Source organism: Neopelma chrysocephalum, unplaced genomic scaffold, assembly GCF_003984885.1.
Source record: "Neopelma chrysocephalum unplaced genomic scaffold, ASM398488v2 Primary Assembly neopelma1_382, whole genome shotgun sequence".
Taxonomy (NCBI): Eukaryota; Metazoa; Chordata; class Aves; order Passeriformes; family Pipridae; genus Neopelma; species Neopelma chrysocephalum.
In genome coordinates this window covers 2,804,009-2,831,233 of record NW_020898046.1, presented here as the reverse complement: position 1 = coordinate 2,831,233, position 27,225 = coordinate 2,804,009, and the positions used below count along the sequence as shown (strand labels likewise).

The 27,225-nt window shown below is 39.6% G+C and overlaps 1 protein-coding gene across 2 annotated transcripts in view; it reads left to right on the top strand.

The window, feature by feature from the left end:
• Positions 1–23,357: 23,357 nt before the first annotated feature.
• Positions 23,358–27,225, top strand: part of GRID2 (glutamate ionotropic receptor delta type subunit 2) — a 700,412-nt gene continuing 696,544 nt past the window's right edge. The window contains exon 1 of one of the 2 annotated variants that reach the window (XM_027706551.1): positions 23,358–23,648. In XM_027706551.1, coding sequence (XP_027562352.1) covers positions 23,561–23,648 — 88 coding nt within the window. In that variant the 5' untranslated portion in view covers positions 23,358–23,560. The remainder of the gene's footprint in view (positions 23,649–27,225) is intronic. The other variant, XM_027706550.1, reaches the window with a different exon arrangement.

The following is a 27,225-nucleotide window of genomic DNA, read 5'->3' as shown; positions in this document are numbered from 1 at the left end:
GATATTCCACTGTTTCAAGAAGCATAGCAGATGTTGGTTTCTCCTATTTATTAAGGGACCGCAAACTAAAAATGGAATTTCTGTTCCACATGGGGATGATTACAAGTAGAGGCCACCTTTCTTATGTTTAGAGATCACCTTACTTTCACATTGACCTGTATTTGTTCTCATATGTAAAGCAGGACATAAGGATTGCTTTTAATTTCAGTGGGAGTAAAGAGAAATGTGTATTTCTATGACACAGAAACACTAGGTCTCTATGGTGTGTTGTTCCAATTCAGTAAAATATTTAATCTACTAATATTGATAAAATGAGGAATGTGTTTGTTAAGAAAAGGCAGGTCTCTGAGACTGCCTTTTCCTGTTTGCTCACCTAAAGCCTAAGTAATGCCTAAAATATAGAGAAATAATATGCCATTAGCCTAGTTTCAAGAGCCAGGTTTGAGCAAATGATCTCCAGAGGTCCTTTCCAACCTCAACTATTCTGATTAGTCACTAAACAGACAAAGCAAGCAACAGCGTTCCAGAAGCATAAAGGATTTTCCCACAGTTTTTCTAGTTGCACAAGTCTGGGTGCTGTATCTGAGGACAGAAACACTTTCTCTCTTGTGATTGTAGAATGTGAGTATCAGTTGCATTTCTGGTTCTTCTGTTGGAAGAGTCATTGTACAACTGATTCTTAGCTTTTTCTTTCCCCTTTACTTAAGATTTCAGACTTCCAAGCACTTAATTTGGGCTTTTTTTGACAGCTCTTGGTGCTGTCCTGAGGAAGACACAAGCTACTGTTTGGACCATCCTACACAGGTTTACATAAAGCATGTTCAGCAGTAGGAATGGCTGATCCAATGATGATTCGGGGCTAGCAGAATACAGGTGTGTATCACAAATCAAGTATCGCTATGCAAACATTATGAAAAATTTCTTTAAGGTGTAGAGCATGTTTTTGATCCCTTACACCACCTGTTTGAGCATGGTGATTACACTCAAGTCCATCTTGAAACTGTCAGCTTGTGTGACTCTTTATATTCTTCAGCTATTAATTTACATCTTAAGGTCATGGTGGAAGTTTTACACTGGGTCAGTACTCTCTAGCAAAGTAAGAGAGAACTATGTTTTGATTGAACTTTCTTCCTGGCTGTCAAAAGCTGTTGGGGTCAGGGGATGCAAAATGCTGTAGTTCATCCTCCATCCCAGAATTGCAGGCAAAAATTTAATTGAGCAAAATAACAGTGACAATCTGTTTTGCTGGAGTCTCGCAGCACTTGCAGCACTGAAGGCTCTCACGGATGCAGTGCAAAAGAGCTATGTGAGAAACAGTGCATAGGAAGGTCATGCTGTGACCTCTCCTTGTCTGAGGAAATGCTACATCTTCATATTTGAGAGGAAAAAAGGGCTGTGATATTTTTAAGCCTAGGAACAATCTTGAATATTGGAAGCCTTGTGTCCTTCTTTTACATGATTAACATTATTATGGTGTTAAGGATGTCGGGAAGGTATTTGCCGGTTCTGTTTTTTTCATGGCTGTTGACTGATTTTGGGGGCAAGGATAAGGTGTCCCAGCTGAAGTCTGCTTTGTAGGTCTGGGAAGTGCTTATGGAGGCACAACACTCTACCTATTAAAAAACAGATTGCTTGTTTGACTGTGCTTGTTTGTGAAACATCTAGTGCCTATGTAGAAAAACTTCATGAATGTGAAAACTGGAAGTGAAATTGTGCTATAAACATAACTGTAATGTAACCCAAAATCAGTGGTTCATGCCTGTGGTCTAAAATCTGGAAGGGCAGGACTAGTTTATCTATAATGCAGTCTGTGTGAAGGAGACCAGGATGCATATCCTAAACTACATTTTTGCCATTCAGCCCCCTCCATTCAATGGTTTATATATGTGGCTGAAATGTAAAATATTCAAATCTGTCATGAGTTACAAGGTGATGAATATCAAGGGGGGTCTTACTTCTTGCATGGCTATGCAGTCATTCATTGGGCGATACAGCTTTTGAATTTAATGGGTGCTTTTCCCAAATGTTACCATGAAAACAACTGGAATCCCCTGGTAGGTCCCACCTTTAGATTGCACAGCACTACCCCAGAGATGCGCTTTTCAGCTCCGGGACAAATGCCATCGCTCTAATTGCAGAGACCCTATTTTTTATAAATACTAATACATTTATCGAAGCATGAGGTTTTGTCTCTGGCCTTGACATGCCAGATGAATGCCTCAAACGCAAATAATTAGTAATAATACTGAAAGCTGTATTTGCTTAAAAATTTTGAGGGTCACAATGTTTTTCTGAGATACATACACAGGGAATAAAAGGCCCTGTCTTGATTCAGGAACACTGAGGTGTCCTTTTTCCAAGGTCTACCTTAAGTGTCAAATGATATCTCTCTTGATGCAGCTCAGTTCATGGGGTTTTCAGTATAGCTGAGGAAAAATAAAGTAATGCTAAGAAGGGATTTGCTGTATCGGATTACTAGCAGATCTTGTAAGGTTGACATAAAATCAATCATGAGAGCCACCAAGAAATTGAAGTCATGTGCTTTCCTGAGATTTTGAAATTCAATGTTGATGAATGGTGCATACCTTGTGGTAAGAGACTCCTTCAGCTTTGGAGTAAAGAAGTGGGCTCAGAGTCTGCTGCTTGACCACATTTTGAAGCATAGAATGCACCTGCAAGGGTAAAAGGTAGTATACAAGAATTATTTTTCTTTAATGTTCCAGTGACTTAGGAGCAAAATTCCAGTAAAAATCCTTATCTCTGTGACCAATAGAAAATGACATATATGAAAATACCAGTAGCTTGAATAAAGAGTGGAACTCAGATTTTTTTCACATAGTTTCCCACTACACTGACATTAAACAGAATCTGTAACTGAAATACACAGAGCAAAATAATCTCCCAATATTTCTTCACAAACCAAGAAAATAGATAAAAGCCTTTGGACCTGGTGACCTATCATTTGATTGTTGAAAGACATAACTGCTGGGTGAACTTGCATAGTCTTCTGATCACTGTAAATAAAATCCCACAAACATTTTAATGTTAGATTTATACGATGAGGTCTTGTCAAGAGATGAAAAAGATATGTCTTTTTAAATTGTCACTCCAGGTAAAATATGGGCTATTTATATACTTGTTCTGTAGGATTCTGTGTTCATTATATTTCACTTGTTTTGGTTTTTTTTCATTCTTCCTGTTTAATGTATACTCATCTGTAACATAAAATCTGTCTTACAGCACTGCAAGTAGATCTTATATTTAACAGTCAGACTGACTTCTTTCCTTTTTATGTATTGTCTGTAGTCAGAGAAAGCCCACGGGCCTGTTGCTTCCCCAAACTTTTCCTGAGCAACCCAAATCCTTTTGGGTTATTCCCCTGGGCTTCAGATCCAAAGCTATCTAAGACTAATAGGTATGTACATGAGTAATTGAGTGTATGAGCTGAAGCCAGAGAGGGTTTTGCAGATGTACCTCTGGGTCTGCAAACCCTCTTTCACTTGTGTTAATGTGTTTCATGAGCAAAAGCTGATGGAAAGGAGCATCTGAGCTCAGGAAGTTCACTGTGCCAAAATTTTTATAGATAATAAATATTTTATATGGAAGTCAGTGAAAAAACCCTGCCCACAGAATTCCCAGTGTTGTTTTCACAAAGGTGTTTTCACAAGAACCACACATAAGAACAGACTCTATTGCTATTCCTGGAGGATCCGTGACAAATAGATTGATGAGATCTGAAATTTTCTAATTTCCATGTAAATTGAAATTTTCCATAAATTGAAGTTTCATTGCCAGAGGAAGGGAAAACAAGAATAATTAAAGGAAATATTTTCTATAATTTTTATGTCCTAGTGTTTACAGATAGTCTTGATTGAAGCATTAATCAAATAACTTAACATAGCATCAGTGGACCTATCTGTTCATGGATCACACGAACAAGAATCTTAATGTCATCTGTTTAGATAGTGTTAAGTACTAGGCTGAAATACTACTTTGTAACACCAAGTAGATATACCAGAGGTCTGAGATTCGAGGTACTGAGATGCATCTGCTTATAAATGCAAACCCTACCACTTTAACGTGAGTTGCAGAACTGATTGTATCTGTACTGCCTACAGCTGTTCATGCATTTAAGCCTTGTGGCAGAGCTTATCCTTCAGTGGCTGTTCCTATACACCCTGCTGTAAAGTGGACAAACTGCAGCAAATTCTTTGGAGTACTCATTTTTCCCATTTTTATGAATCTGGTCAGGTTAGTTTCTGTGCCTGCTTCTTTCTCTCTTTTAACCTGAAAAGTGTTATAGTTTCATAGGAACAATGGTTTTAGTTGAGGATTTTTTCTTTTTTTGGTTGTTATTTCTAATGTGAAATAAACACAGAGTGCTGAAAATACCCTAAAAATATTTGGTCATATTCTAACTTAGTTTGAATCTGTACCACTTGATAAAGTATGTGTTATTTTCAAAATTGTCAACTATGGGTTACAATCCCTTGAAAAGTGATATATATCTTGAACTGCTGGTAATGGTCACTGTCCACACTGAAAGTTCAGCAATATATATACATGTAGAGTGTGGGGAAGGAGAAAAACTACTCATATTTCAGAGAAAAAATAATTTGCATAACAATATTTTAACAAGGGAAAATGTGTAGAATATGCATGTATTTACTCTTTAACTTCTAAAACATACTTTGTTTGACATCTTTGTCATGTCATGGGTGGAAATAAAAAGAAGGGAAAAGTGTAGCTGATTAGAAGAGTTTCCAGCTTTCAGGTACACGTGAGAAGAGAGCATAGAGTTCAGAGTCCTACCCTGGTGTCATAGCAATCTGAAATGTGACATACTGAACAAGTAGAAGTGCTCAGTCTTGTTCTACACTAGATGACAAAAATATCTGACTGTTAACTCAGAGGCAAATTGGAGTTCATGAGAAACAAGCAAATGTCAATGCCTGGTCAAAGAAATGAGAGCTGTGATATTTGCCTATGGTAAATTTTGACTAAGCAAATCTCTTCTTACAGAAAATTATTAAAAATTCACTATTGTTTACATAATGGAGTGTAACTAACAAAGATAAATTGAACTAATTACATAAAAATTGGAAAAATTGCTAAACCCAAGCTTTACTTCAGACTTCATTTTTTAACTGAATAGTTGTACAAGGAGATAAGGAAAGGCATGGGAAATCTCTTGACCTTAGGCTTTTGGAAGTTCATAAACAAGCTTGTGAAAATATTTTTCCATTTCTTGTATTTTCTTCTACTCACACTATTTAGAGAAAGCAACCATTTGCTTGAGGCTACAGTTAAAGAGAGGTTGGTTAGAAACCACTCTGGCCCATTTCATTTTATCTTTTTATTTAAAACCTGTGCTAAAAATGTATTGATTTGCCAGGTTTTATACTGTTGTTTCCCATGTTGACTGAGCATATAGCATCAGTGGATCAGAATTAGTGCACTGGGGGAGCTAAGTGAGTGCCACTCTAAGTAAAGATCAGGACCATCTGAGGAACCTGAATGTCCATAAGTCTGTGGGACCCGATGAGATGCATCCCAGTGTGTTGCAGGGTTCAAATTGTGAACAATTTCCATTGCATTTCTGTAGGCCTTGCTTGACATGACTAGAAGCTGTAAGCTGTAATGTTTATGCTTATAGGCTGTGTGAAAATATGCAATGTTTATACTTGTTAGCTGTGTGTCTAATTATAAGGTTTGAGAACATAGTATGTTTAGAGCAAGAAAGCCTTGAGAAAGTATAGATAAGGGTGCACCTGCAGTTTTCAGAAAGTTCCTAATTATGAAGGCCTCTACATTCCAAGTATGATTTCAGATCGCGTGGACAGAACATCAGGTCCAATGAACTGGAGACATGAGGCGCGTGTACAGTCTGAGCTATCCAATCACCTTGTTGTAAGCATGTGCCCCAAACAAACTAAACTGTATAAAAGTTGGCTTAATTAAATAATAAATGGAACATATGGCTGACCACATTGGCCTGTATGCCTTATGTTTATACCCCTCCATCATTACCAGTGTTCTGAGGGAATTGGCTGATGTAGTTGCCAAGCCACTATCCATGATATTTGAAAAGTCATGGGAGCCAGGTGAAGTCCCAGCTGACTGGAAAAACCTATCCTATTAGGAGAGGCTGGGATTGTTTAGCCTGGAAAAGGGAAGGCTTCAGGGTGACCTAATTGCGGCCTTCCCGTAGCTGAAGAGAGCTCACAAGAAAGATGGAGAGGGACTTTTTACAAGGGCGTTTAGTGAAAGGACAAGGTGGAATGGCTTCAAACTGAAAGTAGTTTTAGAATGGATATTAGGAAGAAATTCTTCTCTGTGAGAGTGGTGAGGCACTGGAATAGGTTGCCCAGAGAAGTTGTGGACACACCGCCCCTGAAAGTGTTCAAAGCCAGGTTGCATGGCGCTCTGAGCAACCTGGTCTAGTGAAGGATTGGAACTAGATGATCTCTAAGGTCCACTCCAAACCAAACTATTCTATGTTTCTATGATTCCACGATCAGTGCAAGTGAAATCCAGATTCATGATGTGAGCTCACTGCTGCAATAACAATGATACTGCATGATATATGCGTGTGTTCATTGAGCTGAGCTTATGTTACCTGAGTTCAAAATCAGCAGCTCTAACAGATCTTTCCCAGAAATCTCCACTTAATCTCAGAATGGCCAAGACAAAACGTATTTCTGTAGTGCATCTTCAAATAGGCCTTTCAAAGCCTTTTATGTAACAGAAGAAATTGAATGTAGAAATTCAGTTTTGCATATTTAGTCCACAAGTAATCTTCAGATAGGCCAAAGCTAGTATTCCCATGCAACTCTCAAAGCATTGAAGAAATGTTTGTTAAGTGTCTGTACAGTCAACACAAGACAAAAAAAGAGCCATCTTTTTTATCTTGAAGAATAGTGAGGAACAATTAAAAAATTAACATAACTTCATAGAAGAAGAGTCAATATGGGACATCTGATGATTAGAAAAAGAAAACTTTAACTGAAATAAATGAGGCAGTAGCAAGCAAAGCTGGTGAAGCTACCTGAGCTCTTGTGAATGCTATTTGGCTTTCTGAACCATCTGTGGGACACTGGGAAAAGACTACAAAGAAATGTTTCAGACAAAAAACTAAGATGAGCTTGGGCTCTGTATACAGAAATGAAAACTGCTTGGACAGGCTTGGGATGTGTTAGAAAAGTACTGTCTTTTTAAAGCAAAAGTCTGTTCTGGTTCCCTAGCAAGAGATCCACAACCCAGAGAACATCATGAGCCTACAATAAATGACTCTGTGTTAACACTTTGGATTATTCAGATCTATCTAAAAAATCAGGTATTTTCTAGACTCTGTAGGGGCAGTTAAGGAAGAAATTCCTCTAGTGGTGAATCTACTTTAAATGTTGACTGACTGTGGCAACTTGAGATATTTTAATTAGGCGTGGAATTAATATTTGGAAAAAGCACAAAGTTTAGACATATACCTTTCAGAGACTAAGTGAATGCCAGATGAGGAGGAGTAAGCTTTCAAGGTATGTATTTAAAAGATGGAAGGTAAAAATATATGATTCAATTGCTGCAGAAATTTTATGCACTCAAGGAACATCACAAATTGACAGCTTTGAGTGAAATGAATATATCAGCTGAAAGAAATTTGAAATGTCTGAAAGTGAACAAATGATGTGGAAACAGTCTGATGTATCTAGATGAGTTGTTAAAATGTCAGTAGAGTATTACATTAGCAAAATATGGATCCTCATAATTTTCAGGGTTGCACACCTACTTATGAGTATTCTTGGTAATCAAAGTAGCATTGCTAGACATAAAAGACAAACCTAAAGAATATCTAAAAATATATCTGTTAGATCCTATTGAGCAGATTTAAATTTTGATGAGGGTACGCACATACCTATTAAATTTGTAAAGCAAGAATAAATTGATACATAATTACCTCTTTGATTGTTTTCATCAAATGAGCATGTTCTTTTCCAGAGCTCTCTCTTAAAAGTGATCTCAAAGATTTGCAGAGCTTTGATTCATCCATGTTCCTGATGTTAATTTACTGTTGACCAGAGTTTGTGTTTCAGCCAAAATTATAAGCACTGAGGTAAGTGTGTGATCAACTCAGTAAATTTAGTCTAATGAGAGGAAAAGCCTTCAGGAAAATTTCTGGGCTGAGAGAAAGAGACCAGGAACAGAAGTCATACTTTTTCTAAATGCCGTTTGATTGATATTATACATTTATTTCACCATGATTGTTAACTTGCATGATGTGAAAGAGCAGCTGAAATAAGACATTTCTCTTAGAGAAATTAAATACTTCAGGGATATCCCATCACCTTTCAGTACATGTGTTGCACCTTTCCAGGATACAGAGACCAAGTTCTGGTTTTTAACTACCAACTTTCTATTTATTGTTAATGAAAATGTTTGGTTGGTGTTCTAATTTAAGTCTGTAGTTCAAATAAAACCTCTAGTATTTTGAGGAATTCATAAAAGCTTAAAGTAAAAATTTAAGTCTTGTCTTTCATGGCAGACCATGTTAACACGTTTCATATACTGGAAACAAACCAGACTTCGACAAAAATGTGATTGCTGAAATATGTGTGTCCATATATATTTAAATGTATATATATCTTTGTGTTGAAATTTAAAAAGTTTAAAGTGTTTAAAAGTTAAAATTTAAAAATTATTTATTAACTTATGAAAAAAATAATGCTCCCAACTGTATCTGAGATTTTTCTATTTTTTTTTCTTTACTTTTCTTTACTTTCTTTTCTATTTTGGGAGATATGTAAGATCTGCAATAAAACTAATATTTACATGCCTTTTTGAAAGTAAATAGAAGTCATTGAAATGTTGAGAGGAAGGACTTCACTGCTGGTATAACAGTCTGTAGCTTTGCTCTCCTGTCCTTTTGGGAACTTCTTTAGTTCAAACCAATATAAGCACATATTTGACTTTTAGAAGTTTTATTTGAGAGGTCTTGATGGACTCTCAAAATTATTGCAACTTTCAAGGAACTTTCAGGTTTTGCACTACAAAGGAAATGGGCTGTGCTTGGTTCCCTAGCCAGACAATATAACATTCTGTCATGTAAATATCCAAGGCATCAAGCATAGAAAGAAAGCAAGTATTAATGTAACTTTTAGCAAGAACTGAAAATTACTTCAATGTATACAGAAATGACCTGGGTAAATTCTAAAAAAAAAAACCAAAACGTTTATATTATATAATGTATATGAAAACAATGCAGGTAAAGTTATCTTAATGTCAGAAGTTTTGTAAGGTTTAGTGGTAATACTCTAAACTGAAATAGTTTTGTACTTTGGGAATAGGTTTTATTTTTAGGGAAACCTCAGATCCACTCTCAAATATGCAGTATCAGTATACATGTAAATTCAAAGTCCGTATAAATAATGACTTGGAGGGAAATATATGTGCGTATTTGTTTATTAACTGTAGGCACTTTTTTGCCTCCTTTTTAACTCTGCTCCACAATGAAATTATGAAACATGACATAATTGGAAAGCAAATTCTTTGTATGTATGTGAGTATATTTGAAGTTTCTTAATCACACAGGCAAAACTCAACCAAGTAACTTACCTTGTCTTTTATGCCACTGTGCTGGCTGATATGTACCGGTATGATAAAAAGATGGCTCACTATGCTGAGCAGGCACTATTATAAAGAGCATGGAAACTTATTGTACAAAGGTGGTTTTCACAAATAGTGTGTTAAATTCTGAGATGATATGGACTAGAAATGACTAGAAATCCTGAAGCAGAGTGTTTCCCTGAAAACTGGAGAGTTGAAGGTCTCCTGTGCGATCACCTGGTATCAAAAATGTTGCTGACCAGATGAGATGTTTTGGAGGGATTCTCCCTTCCCTTATGTGAGGCCAAGTCCCATATTTTGTAAATGTGTGTGGAAAGGTTCAGGTGCCTGAGGATGCATATGCACTATATTATTTTGGTTAGAAATTAAGCAACCAAAAATTGCCCGACAACTATTGTACATCATTAACACTTGAACTTATATTAAGAGTTTTAGAGTGTTTTTCATAGCAGAGCATTAACTCTGCCTACAGCACTGTTGTTCAGATTTTTCTCTCTAAAAATTTTTCAGACTGACGTTCACCAAGGAGTAGAAATTCTACAAACAGCCAAGAACAGTGGGGATTGTTACTTGTTGCTAAATACTGACCCTGTTTCTCTGTCTCCCTGGCAATTTCCCACACATAAAGTGTTCTTGTCCCTCCTCTAGATGTACTAAAAGGAGCCGAAACAAAGGTTAGTTGCTTTGATATTAGGCTGGAGTTCAGGAAGAATCCTGTATGTTATATACTGGCTTTCCTTTTAATGGATGGAACCCGTTAGCCCTGTGTGGCCATCCATCTAAGAGAAGGTCACTCTAAACAAACCTACGTCCTGAGGACCTCACTGCCATTGTCCAAGCTTGCTTGGCCCCGGCAGATGAACCTTAGGATTAAAGGGTGGGCTCAGTTCAGCGCAGGCTGTGTCTCACCTAAAAAATCCATTGCGCAGGCTGGAAAGGTAAAAGACCTTTCCCCAGATCTTCGTTCGTGAAGACTGGCCATTATCCTTTTAATGGTTTTGACCTGCTGGGAATTTGTCAAGGTGGGGATGGGCTCTCCTACCTATACTGACTTTTACTGCAAACTCTTATAAAGACCAGCTGAATATACCATTGATGCTTTCATCTTAGAATTTTTCATTCTCTTTTTTTTTAATATTTCTTGGTTTGGTTTTTTTGTTGTTTTTGTTTTGTTTGTTTTTTGGTTTTGGTTTTTGTTTGTTTGTTTTGTGGTTTGTTTGTTGTTTTTTTTTAACAAAGAATGGTGTACATCTTTGTCTTTTACCTTACGCCTCTCAGCACTTTTAAAACCAAAGTTGAAAATGTGGAACAGTTTTAGTGCCACTGGCTCACTCTGCTATGGCAAATTCAGTCGAACACCTTCAAAAAAATCATGGAGCCATTTATAACATACATGGAATATAAGCAATTTATTTCATAGATGCATTCAAGTTTTTTAGATCAGCCCCTTCCTGTAATTAATCTTAAAGCTTACCAAGTGCATCCTCAACAACAAGAAAAAATAAACAACGAACAAACCAAAACCCCAAAAACTTCACTATAGCTCCTACTTTTATGGACAGGGCCACTGACAACAAAAGTAAAAAGTCCAAATTAAATCATATGTGAGAATGGCTTAAGCAGAGAGTCAGTCTCCCTTAGCTAGAGCATTATTTATAGAAAGTGGGACAGCTCTGTCAGGAGAAGCTCAGGTGCATTGTTTAAATTGCTGCACCAAGGAGTACCTCTGAGCTCCTAGTGCTGCATTTTCACCCTTGCTGTGTTGGGCTCTAGTCCTAGGTGTGTATGAGAGCCTCTGTCCTGCCAGTAATTTGGTTATCTAGGGAAGGCAAATGTTTCCATTCTGCCCAGGTCCCCGCTCATAAAACCATGACATGAGAGATCTGACCACCATTCAGCCAGACCTTATTTATAGTGTAACAATTCAGCCACTCACCTGATATACAGAGATTCAAGTTTCAGCCACTGTGCTGCCTCACATGATAATACTGCTACTTTTGGGATTTTTTTGTTTCCTTAGTGTTTGGGGTTTTTTTGTTTGTTTGTGGTCTTTTCCTTGTTTTGGGTTTGTGTGTTTTGTGGGGTTCTTGTTTGGGGTTTTTTGTTTGTTTTTTTTAAGGGAGATTAAATTGATGGCAAAACTCCAACCAAATATTCAAATGCACGCTGGTCTTGGATAAGTCCCGTTTATTGCTTTGCATGCCACAGAAAACTAACATGGGATTCAAAATTCACATCCATTTAATATTATTTCACATGGCTATATAAGAGTTGCCTCCTGCTTCAGTCCTTATCAATAGATCTGCATTGTTCTATACCTGAATTTGGATAACACAGGAGAAGAAGGACATATTGTGATCTGTCCCCCACTTCCCCCTTAATCAAAAACATTACAAGCATATCATATTGCAGCATATGAAACTAGTTTTGCTTCCTCTGTATGCTTTTATGATAAGTCCTTAGAGACTTCTTTTTCCTTCTTTCTTTAAAGGTGACTTTCTAGCAAATAGGAGAGATCATTCCCTTATTTCTGTTCCCCTGAGTAGACCCAAAAATTCAACTTTCAGTTCATTCTACTAGAAGTCTGATTTTTTTATATAGATAATTCTCATTTTATATCTAGCTTGCTAGAAGACAGAGCTAATTAGTCTAAAGTGCTTAATTCATTACTTGGTTTGTTTTAACTCAGTTTTGCCTGTTGAACTTCACCTTCAGTAACACTTCTAATTACTATATTTAAACTCAAGTCAAAATTTGATATCTTCTTGCAAAATGGCTTTCATTTACAAAGGAGCGAATGCTTGAGTCTGAAATCAGACTACTTCTGCTTTGTATTGTGCCTGGTAGTTTCACTCAAAGTTGGGGGTAGAAGAATCCTTCTGACAATGTGTTTAATAAAGTTGCTAATGCTCTGTCATCTACTAAAGTACTATTTTTTTTCTCCGTTTAGCATTCAAAATGGAGACATTGCAGTTCCTATGGATTACTGATTTTTCTGCTTCATTTTTTTAAATACAGAGGTAGAAAAATGCCATGGGGAACTGATAGACGAATTATATGCAATTAAACTCCAGTTCTTTAAACTTGTATTTGTGTGTTCTGCTTTCTGTATATGGGAAAAGTCTCTGATTTGATTGAAACTCTCTGAAGCAGAGAGTTGAGCAGATGTGTTTAGCCTTGATTTAGTTGAGACTAACTAATTTAAAAGGGAGTTGGGTAACCAAGTCATGATGCTAACACAAGTTTCTGGATACATTCAGAGTTTTAAACCCTTGAGGTGATTTACTGCTTTCCACTTTGTGCCAAGATTCACTTGTCAAAAATGTTTTAAATGAGATTTAATGCAATTATTGTTTCCCCTCATTGGGTTCTTCCTCTGTCAGTATGGAATTCACTTTGCAAGAGTGACAACTGAAAGTCTGCAACAGCAGCTGATCGGTTAGCTTGGACAGGTCAAGGGCAACAGTCTGATGTGCATAGCACCATCACCTGTCCTTTACTGTTTACACAATCCTACTACACTTCCCTGCAGTTACTTGCAGAGCAATTTATATTAAAGGACTAAAACTCCATATAGTTGCGTAAATGTGTCACCATGTCTGTATAAATGAAAAAGAATAAAAGTGGGGAATAACACAGAATTTACAGCAGATCTTTAGTGAAGTGGAACTTACAGAACTTGAATAATTTTTTGATACTCAAGAGAAGTGTGCCATCAGGCCACAGATACTCGGGCTTACAGCTTTTCAAATAAATAGTTCATGTGTCAGTAGAAGTCCATTCAGATTTCTGCAAGCAAGGAGGATCATAAAACATCTAGTCGCTTATCTACAAGAATAATTCATGTACATTTTCACTGTTACACTACTTGGAGGATTGTCTAATACAATAATTAGAAGGTGGGCGGGGTTTTTTTAAGGTGCATAAAGTGCTCAGCTTTTTCTTTCAGACCTTGCTATGTTGTTATAGTGTAACATAGGCAAGCATTCTGTTTATTGGATGCATCCCCCTTTTTCCATAGCCAAATGACATATGGAAGTACTGAATGTTATGGAGCCATTCATTACTACTACTGTCAATATTTTATTTTCTGGAGAATAACATGAGACTTTATGGAGGAACTTTTGGGGCAGGACAGTGGTCATACTCTTAAATACTGGAACATAGAAATTATTATGTGCGAGTAACACTTAAAAAAGCTAAATTATTTTTACTGCTTGTCTTTTCAGAATAGATCACAAACTTGAAAGGTAAAGGACAGCGGAATGGGGCGCTTGATTATCATCCCCAGTGGTGAATTTATTCCCAGTGTTTCACCAAGCAAGTAGGTGCACAGAAATATCTTATACTTTATTAATCACCTAAATGTATACTGACCATCTGCTTATTTTTTGTGACTTAAGCTGATGAAAAAGAGACAGAAGAGTAAACATTAAAGAGGAAAAAAGACATTAAAGAACATGGAGAACATATGTAGAAAGCTTGCAATATAAACAGATACTGTAGAATATTTGTGTGTGTGCAATAGGGGTGATGCATGAACATTCAATATCTGGAGTCATCCAAAACACATTTTGCAGTCATGCTAATAGGAATTGTTTCAATTTATCAGCATGACTTCACTGATGTGTAGAAAATGTTTAACCTAGTAAAAATAGAAAATGCAGTTTTTGCTTTTCAAAATTCACTTGTTAGTAATTCTAAGCAAATGAAGTAGGCATCAAAGAAAAGTAGGTCATAATAGGAAGGTAATTTTACTTTATGTTCCCTTTTTTTCCCCATGTATTGTAGGGTTTTATTAGAATTGTATGTTTTCAAAAGGGTCTTTGAAATTAAGTCTTTCTGACTGGCTTGCATTGAAATAGTAGCACTTCAGAGTTGTATAGCCTTTCCAGTCCTGTTGGGATGGTTATACAGGGTAAATATTATGTGAAAAGTACTTGTAGAAGCCAGTCCAACTGAGAAAAATAGGTTGTTTATTTTAATTTTAGGTACTGTACAGACAAAATTGAATTATCATAAAAATTACCACAAATAATTTATCATGTTATTTAGGTACTTTCTCCCTTGCCATGTCATCAGATCTAATGGTTCTTTCTTAATTTATGACAGAAATACTGTGGAATAAGGTAAATGTCAAGTATAATGATGCTGTTTGTTATGATGAAAACACAGAGAGAAGGAAATTATGTTTAATGCATCAAAGCAAGAAATTTCAAATAGGTTATTTCAGCTACCTTGATTTAGTATGTCTTTTGGGGAGAAGGGAATGAAGGAAAGGTGAGGAATTATTACCAAAAGTAACAGTATGAAAACATAAAGAATGGATAAAGACTCTTAGATATGGAAACATATTTCTCTTGTTATAAAGAGAGAATTCTTTCAGAGACTACTAGACATACTAATATCCAACTATGTAATGACTAATTAGTGCCTTCTGGCATGGAGAATTATTTGACTCTTCACATAAAAAGTGGTAACTTACACACTTCTCAAATTCAGCAGTCATCCTTCTCTACCTGGATCTTCATTTGGTTCAGTTAATGTTTTATTTGTTGGAAAAATCCAGTACCAATTATTGTACTGGATAGTAAATGTTAGGCAAGACATGAGATTTATTTTGTACTCAGAATTTATTAAAAGCCAGCACACAAGAAGTAGTGCACACCATAGTTCAAATCTTGTGTTACAAGAACTTATCAAATGTTTCTGGGATCCTGTTACCAAAAACATGTTTAAGTTTGCAGGTGAAAGTAATTTTTTTCTCATGCTACTGCTTCTGCTTGAAAGAGTCCAGACGGTGTTCAAACGAACCAGGAGAGAGAGTGGATTGTTTTGGTGGGGAGTTTCCTATACTGCAACATGGGAAATCCAAATTCTGCTTCAGATTTTATTACATAGGACCTTGGGAATATGCTTGCTTTTTTTTTGTTTCCCTTCCTGACTCTTATTTTTCTTGTGTAATCAGAGTGTACTGTATTGTGCCGAGGACTATTTTGCCGTGCTTTCTGTGTTGTACCTACCACAATGAAATCATAGTCTTTCTAGAATTCCCAATGTAACACTTCCATAATACTAATGATTACTACTAAATAAAGATGAAATGGAAAAATATGTAGAGCTTTGCAGTTGTCAGCTTAACTATAGTTTTAAATAATGAGCAATGTCTGTACTATTTGTCTTTCACAAATAATTGAGTCATATTTTTGTTAAACCACCAAATTTACCAGGCCTCCTACTAACTTTTCCAAATAGGTAGAAGAATCTAGCGCACCAGGATTTCCCCTGCTTGAACCATGGGCTCACAGAGCAACAATAATTCTGTTTTCCAATACTATGCTTTTCTGATTATCTCTTCTACCACCTGCAGTAGAAAAGACTCAGCTGATACTGGTCTTGCACTATACAAAGCAAACAGCATGTGGCATTTCTGGTTGAATGATGACTTCTAACTGGCCTTTCTTTTACTGTCACAGTTGAAACTGTCTCCTCTCTTCTCAACAGCAGTGAAGATACAGAATGAGACCAGTTAAAATGGTTTGCTCTTGGCTTTTTCACTCTATACACTACCCAGATTAGTCTGAGTCCTTCAGCTGTGTGACACTAAAAGGCTAAATGAAGAGCCACTTGGATCTGAACTGTGACTTCACTGTGCTCTGCCATCTCTCTGCTGTCTTTCATCAAAGCTTTCCTACAGATTTCTCTCCACTATAACATGTTGAGTTCTCAAAGATAGTTTTCCAGCCTTTCTGACTTCTCCTCTGTATACACCTTCTACAGTGACTGGTGTATTTGGCCTGGTGGTTCTCCATCTTGGTAGCTTCTAGCCTGTGTCTAGAATGAGCCTAAAGTAATTAACCAGTACTGGGAGAAGAGGCAGGAGTAATATGGACAGACATCAGACAGCGAACACACGTGTCCTCTGCCAATTGCTAGGAGTGCTATCTCTGCATTCGCACTGCCATTCATACCCTACCCAAGTTCTTAGACCTGTCCAAGTGTTTGCTGAAAGTGACTCCACTCCTGCTGCCAATAGAAGATCCACAGGTAGAAACTGTAGCTATGGCTGCAGCTGTCAGCATATTCCCTTCTTCTCTTGATTCCCCTATGGGCATTCTCCTCCATTTGTGACTTGCTTTTCACCCAGCTTAATTGTAAGATGGCTTTGGCAGAAAGTGCCGTGTATCTCTTTGACCCTTCTATAGTTCTTGAAGGGAAAGGAAAGAAGGGCTAAAGGGAAGATAACAGCAAAGGCCATGACTGTGAAATGTAGGGAATAATAGGAGGAGGAAGGACAGGAATGCCAGCAAGAGATAAAAAGGAAACTGTATATATACCATGTTGAAGTACAGTAAGGCATCTTCAGGAGGAACCAGGAAAGACTTGGAGGACAACTCTGCAAAGTGGTGAATAACAGGGAGTTTGAGTGAGATTGTCAAAGATGAAGGAGGACAACTAGCTGGGTGATTACAGAGACAAGAAAGATTTGGCATTACAAGAATTTGGATTAATGCTTGGGAAGAAGCAGCAAGAGAAGTGAGAATTTATTCTCTGGTTTCCTTTTAACATAGATAAGATTGAAAAGATGTTACATATCTATACACCTCAGAGCATCACATTCTCTCTGGTGCCAGTGAAATTAACAGTCTAACGCTACTTTTCTTCTCTTTTGTTTTCTCAAGTCTTTTTTCGGTTCAGACCATGCCCAAGAAACCTCACTGCTCTTAGGCTCTGTGACTTCCTCCCTCCAGTAGCATAATAGCTTTGAAGCAAGATACAAAACAGGATGGCTCAGGCAACACAGGAGATCTATAACATGAGTTTAAATGGAGGCAAAATAAATCTAACTCAGCAGCAGTCCCTGCTAAATCACTCTGATAACACTGGTTGCTCTGAGGGTTGACTTTACTTCATAACCACTTTCTGAGTTTTGCGTAGTGAGGTTAAAGGATAAGATACAAACTCTCAACTAAACTCAATCATATTGTAGTTTTTAAAAAAGCAGAAAGCTTTGAAATCCTTGATATAGACTGCAACAATAGTTTTTAAAAAATTCTTCAGCCCAGCAGAATAACTCTTGATTCTGCTTTGGTATGCATTCCTCTGTGATAAGATATTCAAGGCCATAACATGCACTGTCTGTTGAAATGTAGTAAATATTTAATGTTCTGTTTATTTCTATAATGACCAAATGAAATTACTTTCTATCTATTTATCTATCTGCATGTGCACATACACACACACACTTTTGCAGATACACACTGCAAGCATTCACATATTTAAACTACACAGAAACTGAGTGAGGGGGAATGGAAAAAGAATATAATACTTTATATGAAAATGAACAGATTTAGTTCTCAAACTATTCTGCTAAGTAAAGGCAAGATTACCCTCATTATTCAAGAGGAATGACAGAGGCCCAAGAGTGAATGTTTCACTTGAAGTGTTACAGGACAGATGGAGTCTTAGAATTGGAATGGTCCTATTAACCTGGACCTGTCTCATAGTACAGAGAGCAACCTAAAAGTTGGCATTAGGCTAAAGATTTCTTTCAAAAGTTATTTGGTGGTCAACAAACCAAGCCTATTTCCCAATGGACAGATGTCCTCTTAACTAAAGCCCTCCCAGATGACTTCTTGTTTGAAGCTATGCCAGGTAAAGCAAAGACTGAGTAGACATCTGAGCTGAAGTAACCTCTTGGAGTGAGCAGCGTCCCCCAACAGTCTGGACACCAGCTCAGTGGCAGAGGAACACTTGTCTGTGGCACATGGTCTCTTGGTAGATCTGTCAGTCAGTTGCTCTTTATCAGCGCTTTTGGAATGCATGTATTTTTAAAAAATATAGCAATGCAAGGTGAGGGATATTTGTCAGTTCATGTTTTTAAAATAGGGGAAACTCTGTTATTTAAGTTGAAATAGCATTGCCAAATGGAACATGTTGTCCTACATAAACTAGGGGGTGGAGGCCAATGGTTGGTTGTCTTACTATCATGAAATATTTATCTGTCCAGCCTTGAGTACACCAAGTTTTTAATTTAGGCAGACCTTCTCAGAGCCTACATCATAATAATCATAAGTAGCAAGAAATAATATTAATGATAACTTTTTTTTGGACTCACGTAAGTTAGGATATGATCTGGGAATGGTGTCCTTACAGGGAGATCCTGTGCCCACTGAAATGGCTCTCTACAGGGAGCTGCCTACACTGATCTAGTTGCCAATTCTGCTTGCTCTTTCTAGAGTTGTACTATTGAGGATGTTACAGGGTTCTCAGTTTCATCCATAATGTTACTCTTTGGCGACAAATCAGACCTTCCAATATCATCTGAAGAGACAAAAACACACGTGCTTCTGTATGGTCACCAAATAAACGTGGAGATTCGCAGAATTACTGTTCATTTTTCCATCAGGAGCGTTCACTTAGAAAATTACCCACAAAGACTCTAAGAAGAAGAAGTGGATGCAGTTAAAATGCCAACAAATGCTATTAAAATTCCAGAAATAAAACCCAACCTTAGCAATAGTAGGTGGGCCTTCCTGGCCTTTCTCCCATGTTCAGGTGGCACCAGTAACAGTTTCGATATGACTGTCATGTTTTTGTGATTGATGGTTCTCTCCTGTAACAGATGATCAATTCTTTTTAATCCCACCTCTTAATGCAATAATATCAAATTATCTTATGAAAGACAGTGGAATAAGTTAGAACCAAGTAAAAGAAATGTTAGTTTTCACAGCCAGTTGGCACTGCTGGAATTCACTGTTACAGAAAGTCACCAAGGGAATTTCTCCTGTCTCCCTTTCCCACTATGCACAGTGCAGAACAGTCAGATGGGTGCATAGTGGTTGGTTGGGGATTTTTTCCTCTGAAGTTATAACTTAAGGCCTTCATGAAAAAGGTGTTGGAGCAAATGGAATGCCAGAATAACCTAGGGTGTAACTTGATTTCATCTCATTAAAGATTTTTTAAAGTTTAGGCAGTGTACCTGAAAACAAAATATCAAATTTTAATATGCAAAAGGTGTTTAATGCTCATGTGTGAGAATGGTAATACTTCCTATGCAATTTAGGACTGTATTACTAAGGCTTAGCTGCTCTCTTTATCTCCCAAAACTGAAGGTTGTAAGTGTGCCTGCCTTATCACTATGTTAATTTCTTCAAATACCTGAAGGATCTCCTTGGACTTAGAATTAAACAAATCAAAAGTTGACCTCTGCATGGTCAGATCTGTTTTTATGGGCAACCAGATGGAAAAGGGTCATAGCATTGTCAAAATTAAGGCTTTAGATGACTGAAAAGCATGTGAAACTTTCATATTTAGGTATTTCTCCTCTGTAGATAGAAGCTCAGGTCCCAGGCTGACTTGGTAAAGGTAGCAGTGTGTTATATGTGGATGTGAGGAAATAAACATTAGATGGACACTTTTTTCCCCCTACTGTATCTGTTTTACAAGAACGTCCTTTCTTTGCAGCTCCTCTAGGGGTTGCATTAATGTGCAACACTGTAATAGCTGACCAGTGGAAACATAAGGTACATCTACCATTAACCACATTTTAGTTTGACTACTAGAAAGAAGACAACTACTCCCTGTTGTTAAGAAACAATGGTTGGTCGATGGTGGTGCTTCTCCCACGGATGTTAATGGTGTAGCTGAAGTGATGTTGATGTAACCGAGGACATTTTGAGAGGGAGGTTATAGTGAAGGAAGAGAAGCATGGCTAAAATCTGTGGGATTCTCTTTTTTTCCCTAGTTTAAACTTTCAGCAAATGTTTAGCATTTATTTAATAGAAAAGAATATTATCCTTTTTCAACATTTTTCTCTGATACCTTGAACTAACCACAAAGCATAAGATTTTTTTTTTCAGTCTACCTAAATGGATGACATCAGTTTCTGTTTTTAATGAATAAGAATTAAAGAGAATGGAAGCAAGGAAGTGAAAATTACTTTATCTCCGTGCTGGATGTATATAAAGTCAATAATGTGTTAATTATTTAAAGTACTGTTATTTGAATTTACTTTTTACATTTTCTTCAGTCTTTTTCCTCTCAAATTTTCACGTGGTGTTCTTTACCAATCAAAAATCAGGGTTTTTTTATTAGTTACAGGGTATTTGTGAGCTCCGAACTCTTGGCTGTCTCTTGTATTCTGTTAAATGTGTCTATGAACTTAGAAGAAAAAATTCCATTCATGTGTGTGGCCAGTTCAGGGTACTGGATGCCTTAAAAAGTCAGTAAGGACAGCTGGTTCCCAGATAAGGCGTCTTAATTCTTAGTATTATCTAAACTGAGGATTAAAAAGTTACAATTTTCCAAAGGTTTCCATTACATTTCCTATTCTGCCTACTGTGCATTGTACATTATTAAAGAGTACTGCTCTGACATGCCCCCCAAAGAAGTGAATTAACATTTCTTGTGAACTCTGTTCTTTTGTGAAGAAGTAATAATGACTCAAACAGTTCCAAAAGTTTTTCAGATGAATCAGAATTTATTACTTGTAAAATTAATGCCCATTACATTCACTGATACTGTGCATAAATTGTCATTTATAGAAAAAAATCTTTTTTTACTGTTTGTTCTTATCAATAACATCTGACTTGCACAGAGGATATGGACAAATGCAGTGATATAATTTGTGAGATTTTTGCTTCACATTGCTCATCATCTATTGTTGTCTTTATGTACCTTGTCTTTTGCCTCTTAAAGCAATTTTAGTTGTGATTTGTTACAGCTCTTAGAAGAGAGAGAGCCCATTCTAGCCAGTGAAAAGAGCCCGGCCTTGTGCTTTGGGTCTGGCTTGAAGCCTTTTGAGTGTTACCATTTTTAGGGAAGTACTCACCTGCCAACGTGGACCTAAGCAAAGTTGCAATCGCTGCTGGTGCTTTTTGTTGGTAGTGTGAGTTTTGGTTGTTTTTTTCTTTTTTTTTTTTAATAGATTCAATTATCTTGCCATTGGTTAAGTTTATCTTTCCTTAAAAGTCTTATTTCTCCCTCTTGAACTAAATTCTTAAATTTTCTAGGTATGCAACTGTGCTTGCTAACTAGTTCCATGGCTGAAAGAAGACACATGCAAGTCAGGAGAAATATGCAAGTCAGATATGATGAACTTAGAAGTACTATAACTAAGAAAATTCCTTCAAAAGAGGTTCTTTCTGAAGAAAATGGGTTGGTCAACCTCTTGTAGACTACCAGGACTTATCAATGGCTTGTGTGAGTTTAGGATATAACTGCTATGTTGGAGCAATTCTTTGACTTCTGCTTCCTGTCTCTAGTGTGACTAGAAAAATCAAAGTCAGAAGAAAGTGTAATAAGACATAAAGTGGGGATTTAGGCTGCTTTATAGAAACATACTTAACCTCTCTGTACAATTCTCTGTCTGTGTAATGGGGATAATGTATTTAACTACAGCACGAGAAGTCTGAGGATTAATCGGTTAATGAATTCATAGAACCCTGAGCATGAAAAGTGTGCTGTAAACGTTTCCCATAGAAATTTCTCCATTACCTAAAGAGAGAGGAAGAAAAAAATCCAATTCATTGCTTTAAAGAATTGTGAAAATTCCATCAAGAACACAGATAATTAAAGTAATATTAATAGATTTTTAGGTCTTCATTTCCCCCTCGAGACCAGGTGTCCCTGATTTTTTTTCCTTTTCCCCTTCAAGTAACGTCCCTGACTCAGTTGTCAAAGACTGAGATGCAAAAGTGCCCATCTAGCTTTGAACTTGATACCTGCAGTGGAGTTACAAGGTTAAATAAATGGGGTGGTTTGTTTTTTTTTTTTTTTTAAGCTGAGCATAACACTTCAAAAAGATCTTTTCTCTCCCCCCTCCCCCCAGTGTATTTTTAGGCTGCATGCACTCTTGCCTATGTCTGTTCCTTAGTCCCAGCTGAAGATTTCAAGGGAGACGAGGGCTCTATTTTGTTTCTCCCTTGTTTTGCAGATAGGGGGAGGAGGTGGTTATTAGAGAGAAGCGCTCTCGCTCGCTCTCTCTGTTTCTCCCTCTCTGGCTGATAGCACTTATCTCTCGCTCTCTCTCCTTCTCCTAGGTGATCCATTTCTAGGCAACGTGCTGGCTGGTGCTGGAGCTGCCAGCTCTTTCTGCATCCCACCAGCAAAGCGAGCTCCAAAAGCAACCTGCAGACCATCATCTGCTTTCCTCTGACTCGCTCCGGGTACTCCTCCTCTCGCTCCTGCCCTGTCCAACCACCACCTTGCGCGACAGAGACAGCACGCTGGGCTCCATTGGCAGATTTATTTTTTTTCCTCCAGTTGTGGGAAGCGATTTTTCTAAGCGAAGGGTGGGGGGAAATCTCTGCATTACTATCTGCATTACCTTGAAGTTCACTTTGTTTTTTGGCCTCCGGGGGGGCTTTTCCTGCAGGAATCTGGCTGCTGGAAGCGGGATCGCCTGCTCTCCCGGTCGCCCGCTCCTCCCACCTCGCTGAAGGCGAGCTATTTGCTGCGGGCTCCTGGGGCTTCTCTGGCCAAGGGGGTTTGTGCGTGTCTGCTCGTGTTTGCGTGTCTGTGCCTGTGTGTATGTGTGTGTGTGTGTGAGCGTGTGCGTGGTGTGGGTTGGAAGTTGCTGTGCAGCAGCGGGACCGAGCGGATCCCTGGACCCGGCGGAAGGATGGGGATTGTCTGACCAGCAGAGGCGTCTGCTGCCCGCGGCGGCGCCCGGGCTGGATGGATTTGCTGCCGGCGCTCCCAGCAATTCTGGTGCTGCCCAGAAGCCCCCTGAAGTGACGCGGGGTTTCGCCGAGGAGAGAAGCGCTCGGAGCCCCGGGCTCGCTCCCTTGCCCAGCCGCGGCTCTGCGCCAGCCACCGGGATTTACACGCTCCTCCGGCGGCACCTCAAACTCTTGGGCTTTCGGCGCTGCGCTGTCCTCCGCGGTGGCACCGCTTGGTGAAGAGATTTGTTGTTACAAAGCCTGGACCTCCGGAGGAGATGGAAGTTTTCTCCCTCATCCTGGTCGTGTCCGTCTGTTGGACTCGAACCTGGAAAGCGGCGATTGCAGATTCAATCATTCATATCGGTAAGGGGGTGCTGCGCCTGATGGTGCTGCTGGACACTTTTCCAGCTCTCCTTTGCAACCTTCCCTCTCTTGGCAGGCTTTCCCCCCTCCCCCCGCAGCCCCCGCGCTCCTTTATCCCTTGCTCGCTTGCTTTTTTTATTGTTTGCTCCCCTCTTATAATTGCTTTCCACCAGGTTCTCAGGCGTCCTCTTTTTCCCCTACCGCGCTGTGTAAAGGTTTCTTGTCGGCGGGGTATGTGCGTGCTTTAGACCTTGAGGTTTTGATGAGGCTGATGATCGGGGCGGGGGGGGGGGGGGGGGGGGCGGCCGCTCCCCCCCCCCCCCCCCCCCGACCCCCAGCTCCAGTCTGCCTTCCGCCTGCCCCGGCTAGCCCTCGGTCGGGGGAGACCCCAAGCGTCCCCGTATTTCCCACACCACTGTGACAGCCACGCAACCCCCACCCCCTTTTCCTTTTCCCTTCCTTCACACCCCCCCATCCCGCCTTCCTCTCCCGCGGCGGAACAGGTGGTTGGGCAACGTGAGCGCTTCCCCTGCCGTGGGCGGGAGGGCGGCCGCGGGGGCGGGGGGCTCTGGCCGCCCGGCACCCCCTTCCCGGGCCGCCACCCCGCCGGCTCGCTGAGCGCCTCCCGGGGCCGCGGCACCCGCGAGAAAGGCAGCGGCCTCCCCCTCGGCCGGCGGGGGAAGGGGGACGGCCAGCACAGGCGGCGGGGCAGCTCGGGGGATGCCCGAGCACGGCGCTGCCCGCGCTCCCAGCCGGAGACAGGGCGCCGGGCTGCCTCGCGCCGCCCATGCCCCCCTCGCTCCCCGTTATCCTGAGCCATCTCCGGCACGGCAGCGCTCCCTCGGCGGGCTCATCCCTGGGAAGCGCCGAGCCCCGCTGCCGAGCGGCGTTTTGTTCCCGCGACTGGCGAGAGCGGGTCGCCCCCCTGCGCCGGCCGGGGATGTGCGGGGAGGGAGAGAGGGAGAGGAGAGGAGGGCGCTTCCCCCGCGGCCGCTCGCCCATCTGCAGGCACCGCACGCAGGCGGAGCGGGGGCGGACGGGCGGCCGGCGCCGCGCTGCCCCGGGGAAGGTGCATTTGGGGGCAGGGTCCCGCCGGGGTTTTGGGGAGGTCCCCGAGGCGGTGCCGGCCCCGGCCGTGGGGCAGCTGCCGCTCCCCCAGGGGTTGGCTTTATAAATATGTCTGCCGGTGCTTGTCATGGGGATCCGTAGCGGGTTTCTGTGAAAAAGGGAAGCGGGAAGAGCGTTTGGAAAGCCCGTCCGTCAGGAGGTTTTCTGCAGGACACCGATATTTGGGCAGAGATGAGCCAGCTCTTCGTGTAGTCCTCCCTGTCCCCGAGGCCACGAGCCACAGCTGCCCTTGGGTACCGCAACTTTATAGGGGTCAGTCCTTATAGCTGTGTGCGACTGGAGCGGCAAATATTGCACTGGGGAGGCAGCGCTCCGTGCCCTCCTTTTAAAGGGAGAATGACTTTAATTCTTCCCAGTTGTAGACTGTTAAAGCGACACTAGGAGACAGTTATGGCTTACGATTTCTTTCTTAAGAGCTGGTAACAAGCGATCACATCTTAGGATTTGGGGGGAAATTTTAACTGTGTAGCAGATGAGGAGTTTCTTTGCAATCCCCTGTCACCCATCCTCCTGGCTAAAGGAGCGCTGCTGGGCAAGCTGTGTGCCTTTGCACTAACGTCAAGGGAGATGATAGCTTTTCTCTTCTCGAGTTAATGAAAATTTGTCTTACTTGTTTTTATATGAGGAATGCAACACATTTTAACGCTTTTTTTTAATAATGCTGTTAGTGATTAGATGCATCAACACAATAAATCCTCATTGAAAGCAGGAAAAAACCCAACAAAAGTGAAGTAGTTGCTTCTCACACAATTAATTTGTCTTGAGAGACAATTAGTACATTTGACAAGGGGATTAGCTCTTTTTATTGACTAGTTTATATTTGCCATGAAAATGGCAAGATATAAAATTGTTACACAGAGCTTTAAATCTACTAAAATGAATGCACTGAAACTAAATGACCTGAAATTAGAACTGCTTTAACAATAAATGGGTATATAGCTAAGTATTCCAACTTGTACAGCTCACAGATGAAATTTTGGCCCCTAGTAACACCACTGTATTTTGTGACCTGGTGTTCTGACCTCCTGTTTTCTTCTACATGTATTAAGTAAACTTATGTATAAAATATTTAGACATAAGTAATAAAATGTATGTATTTAACTGAGTTAACAAAAGCAGTAGCAGGGTACTCTATGAACAAATTACCTACAGAAGAACTCAAAGCCCAAATTCTCAGTTCAGGGGAAACGAAATACTATCAGAGGTAGTAGTGATGCCTTAGGCAACAGACAGAATAAATGTATTATCTTGTTCTCCTTCTGCAGTTTTAAGATATTCAAGTGGAAAAATATTTTCCCATGTTTGGGAGGGGCAGATGGTCATAAGAAATAACACGTTACCTGTGCATAGCCTTTTTCTAACAACACATACTTTTTTGATATAATGCAGAAACTCTTGCTTGCCTATGTTTCACATATTTCCTGTAAAGGGATGTTTTCTATATCAAAGTATGTTATCAGTCATCTCTTAGACAATGCCAAAAAATGTTACAATTTAGTGAGTAGTCATTAATGACCTGGTGATGGCAGTGGGAGGGATATGGTGACTGGTATCTATCTATGATAGTGCTTTTTCATATTTGTGTCTTCTTCTGTTTATAGCTTCTGCTTTTGATCATTAGAGGAGGTCTGTGTGTATGCAAGTGTGCACATTTAAAAAAAACCGTTTCCCTGTATCATATTTTAAACATCGGTAGAGCTGTACGTTTCTGCTGCCCTGCTATTGTAAATAGGAGCTGGCAGTTCAGAAGGACTACATTAAGCACTCTTGTGAAAATGTTGAAATGAATTGACTCCACTGTAATTTTCGTTACCCCTATATGAAAAAGAAAGGGGCAGGGTTACCATGTCAAAACTGTGCAATTCTGTATTATGCTGCTTCTCTCAGCCCGTGCATTGATTGAGTAATTTCATCAGTCCCACATTACTTGATTGCTTAGAAGTTTCCTAATGATCTGTATGCTGTAGGAAGAATCTGAAAGTCGTGAGTGGAATGGCAATGATTCTGTGTTTTATGAGGCTATTCAAAAAGTCGCTCTGATTTATGTAGCTCGAAAGCTCCCAAGTCTTTGAGATTAGCCACGCTGCCTGATATTTTCTTCATACATCAGTCGTCCCACACTCCTCACTCCCTAAACAGGAGTTTAGAACAGTGTTTTAATTAAGCAGGGATTAGGTGGCACTCCTTGTCAACTGCACAATTTGCGTATGCTTTGTATCCTCTACAACTGATAGTCTCATGCTTTTATATTTTGTACTTTGTGCTCAGTATTTTCCCTTGACATGTACATAGTAATACATCTGCATGTGCATATGGATTTCCTATTGTGCCTGAAAAAGCATAGATGCAGATGCCTGTGTTAGGTACTGCAAAATCACCTAGGGCATTAGTCACATAGTATGGTACAAAAGTTTTGCTGAAAATATACACTTAAGTATTTTTCAAAGCT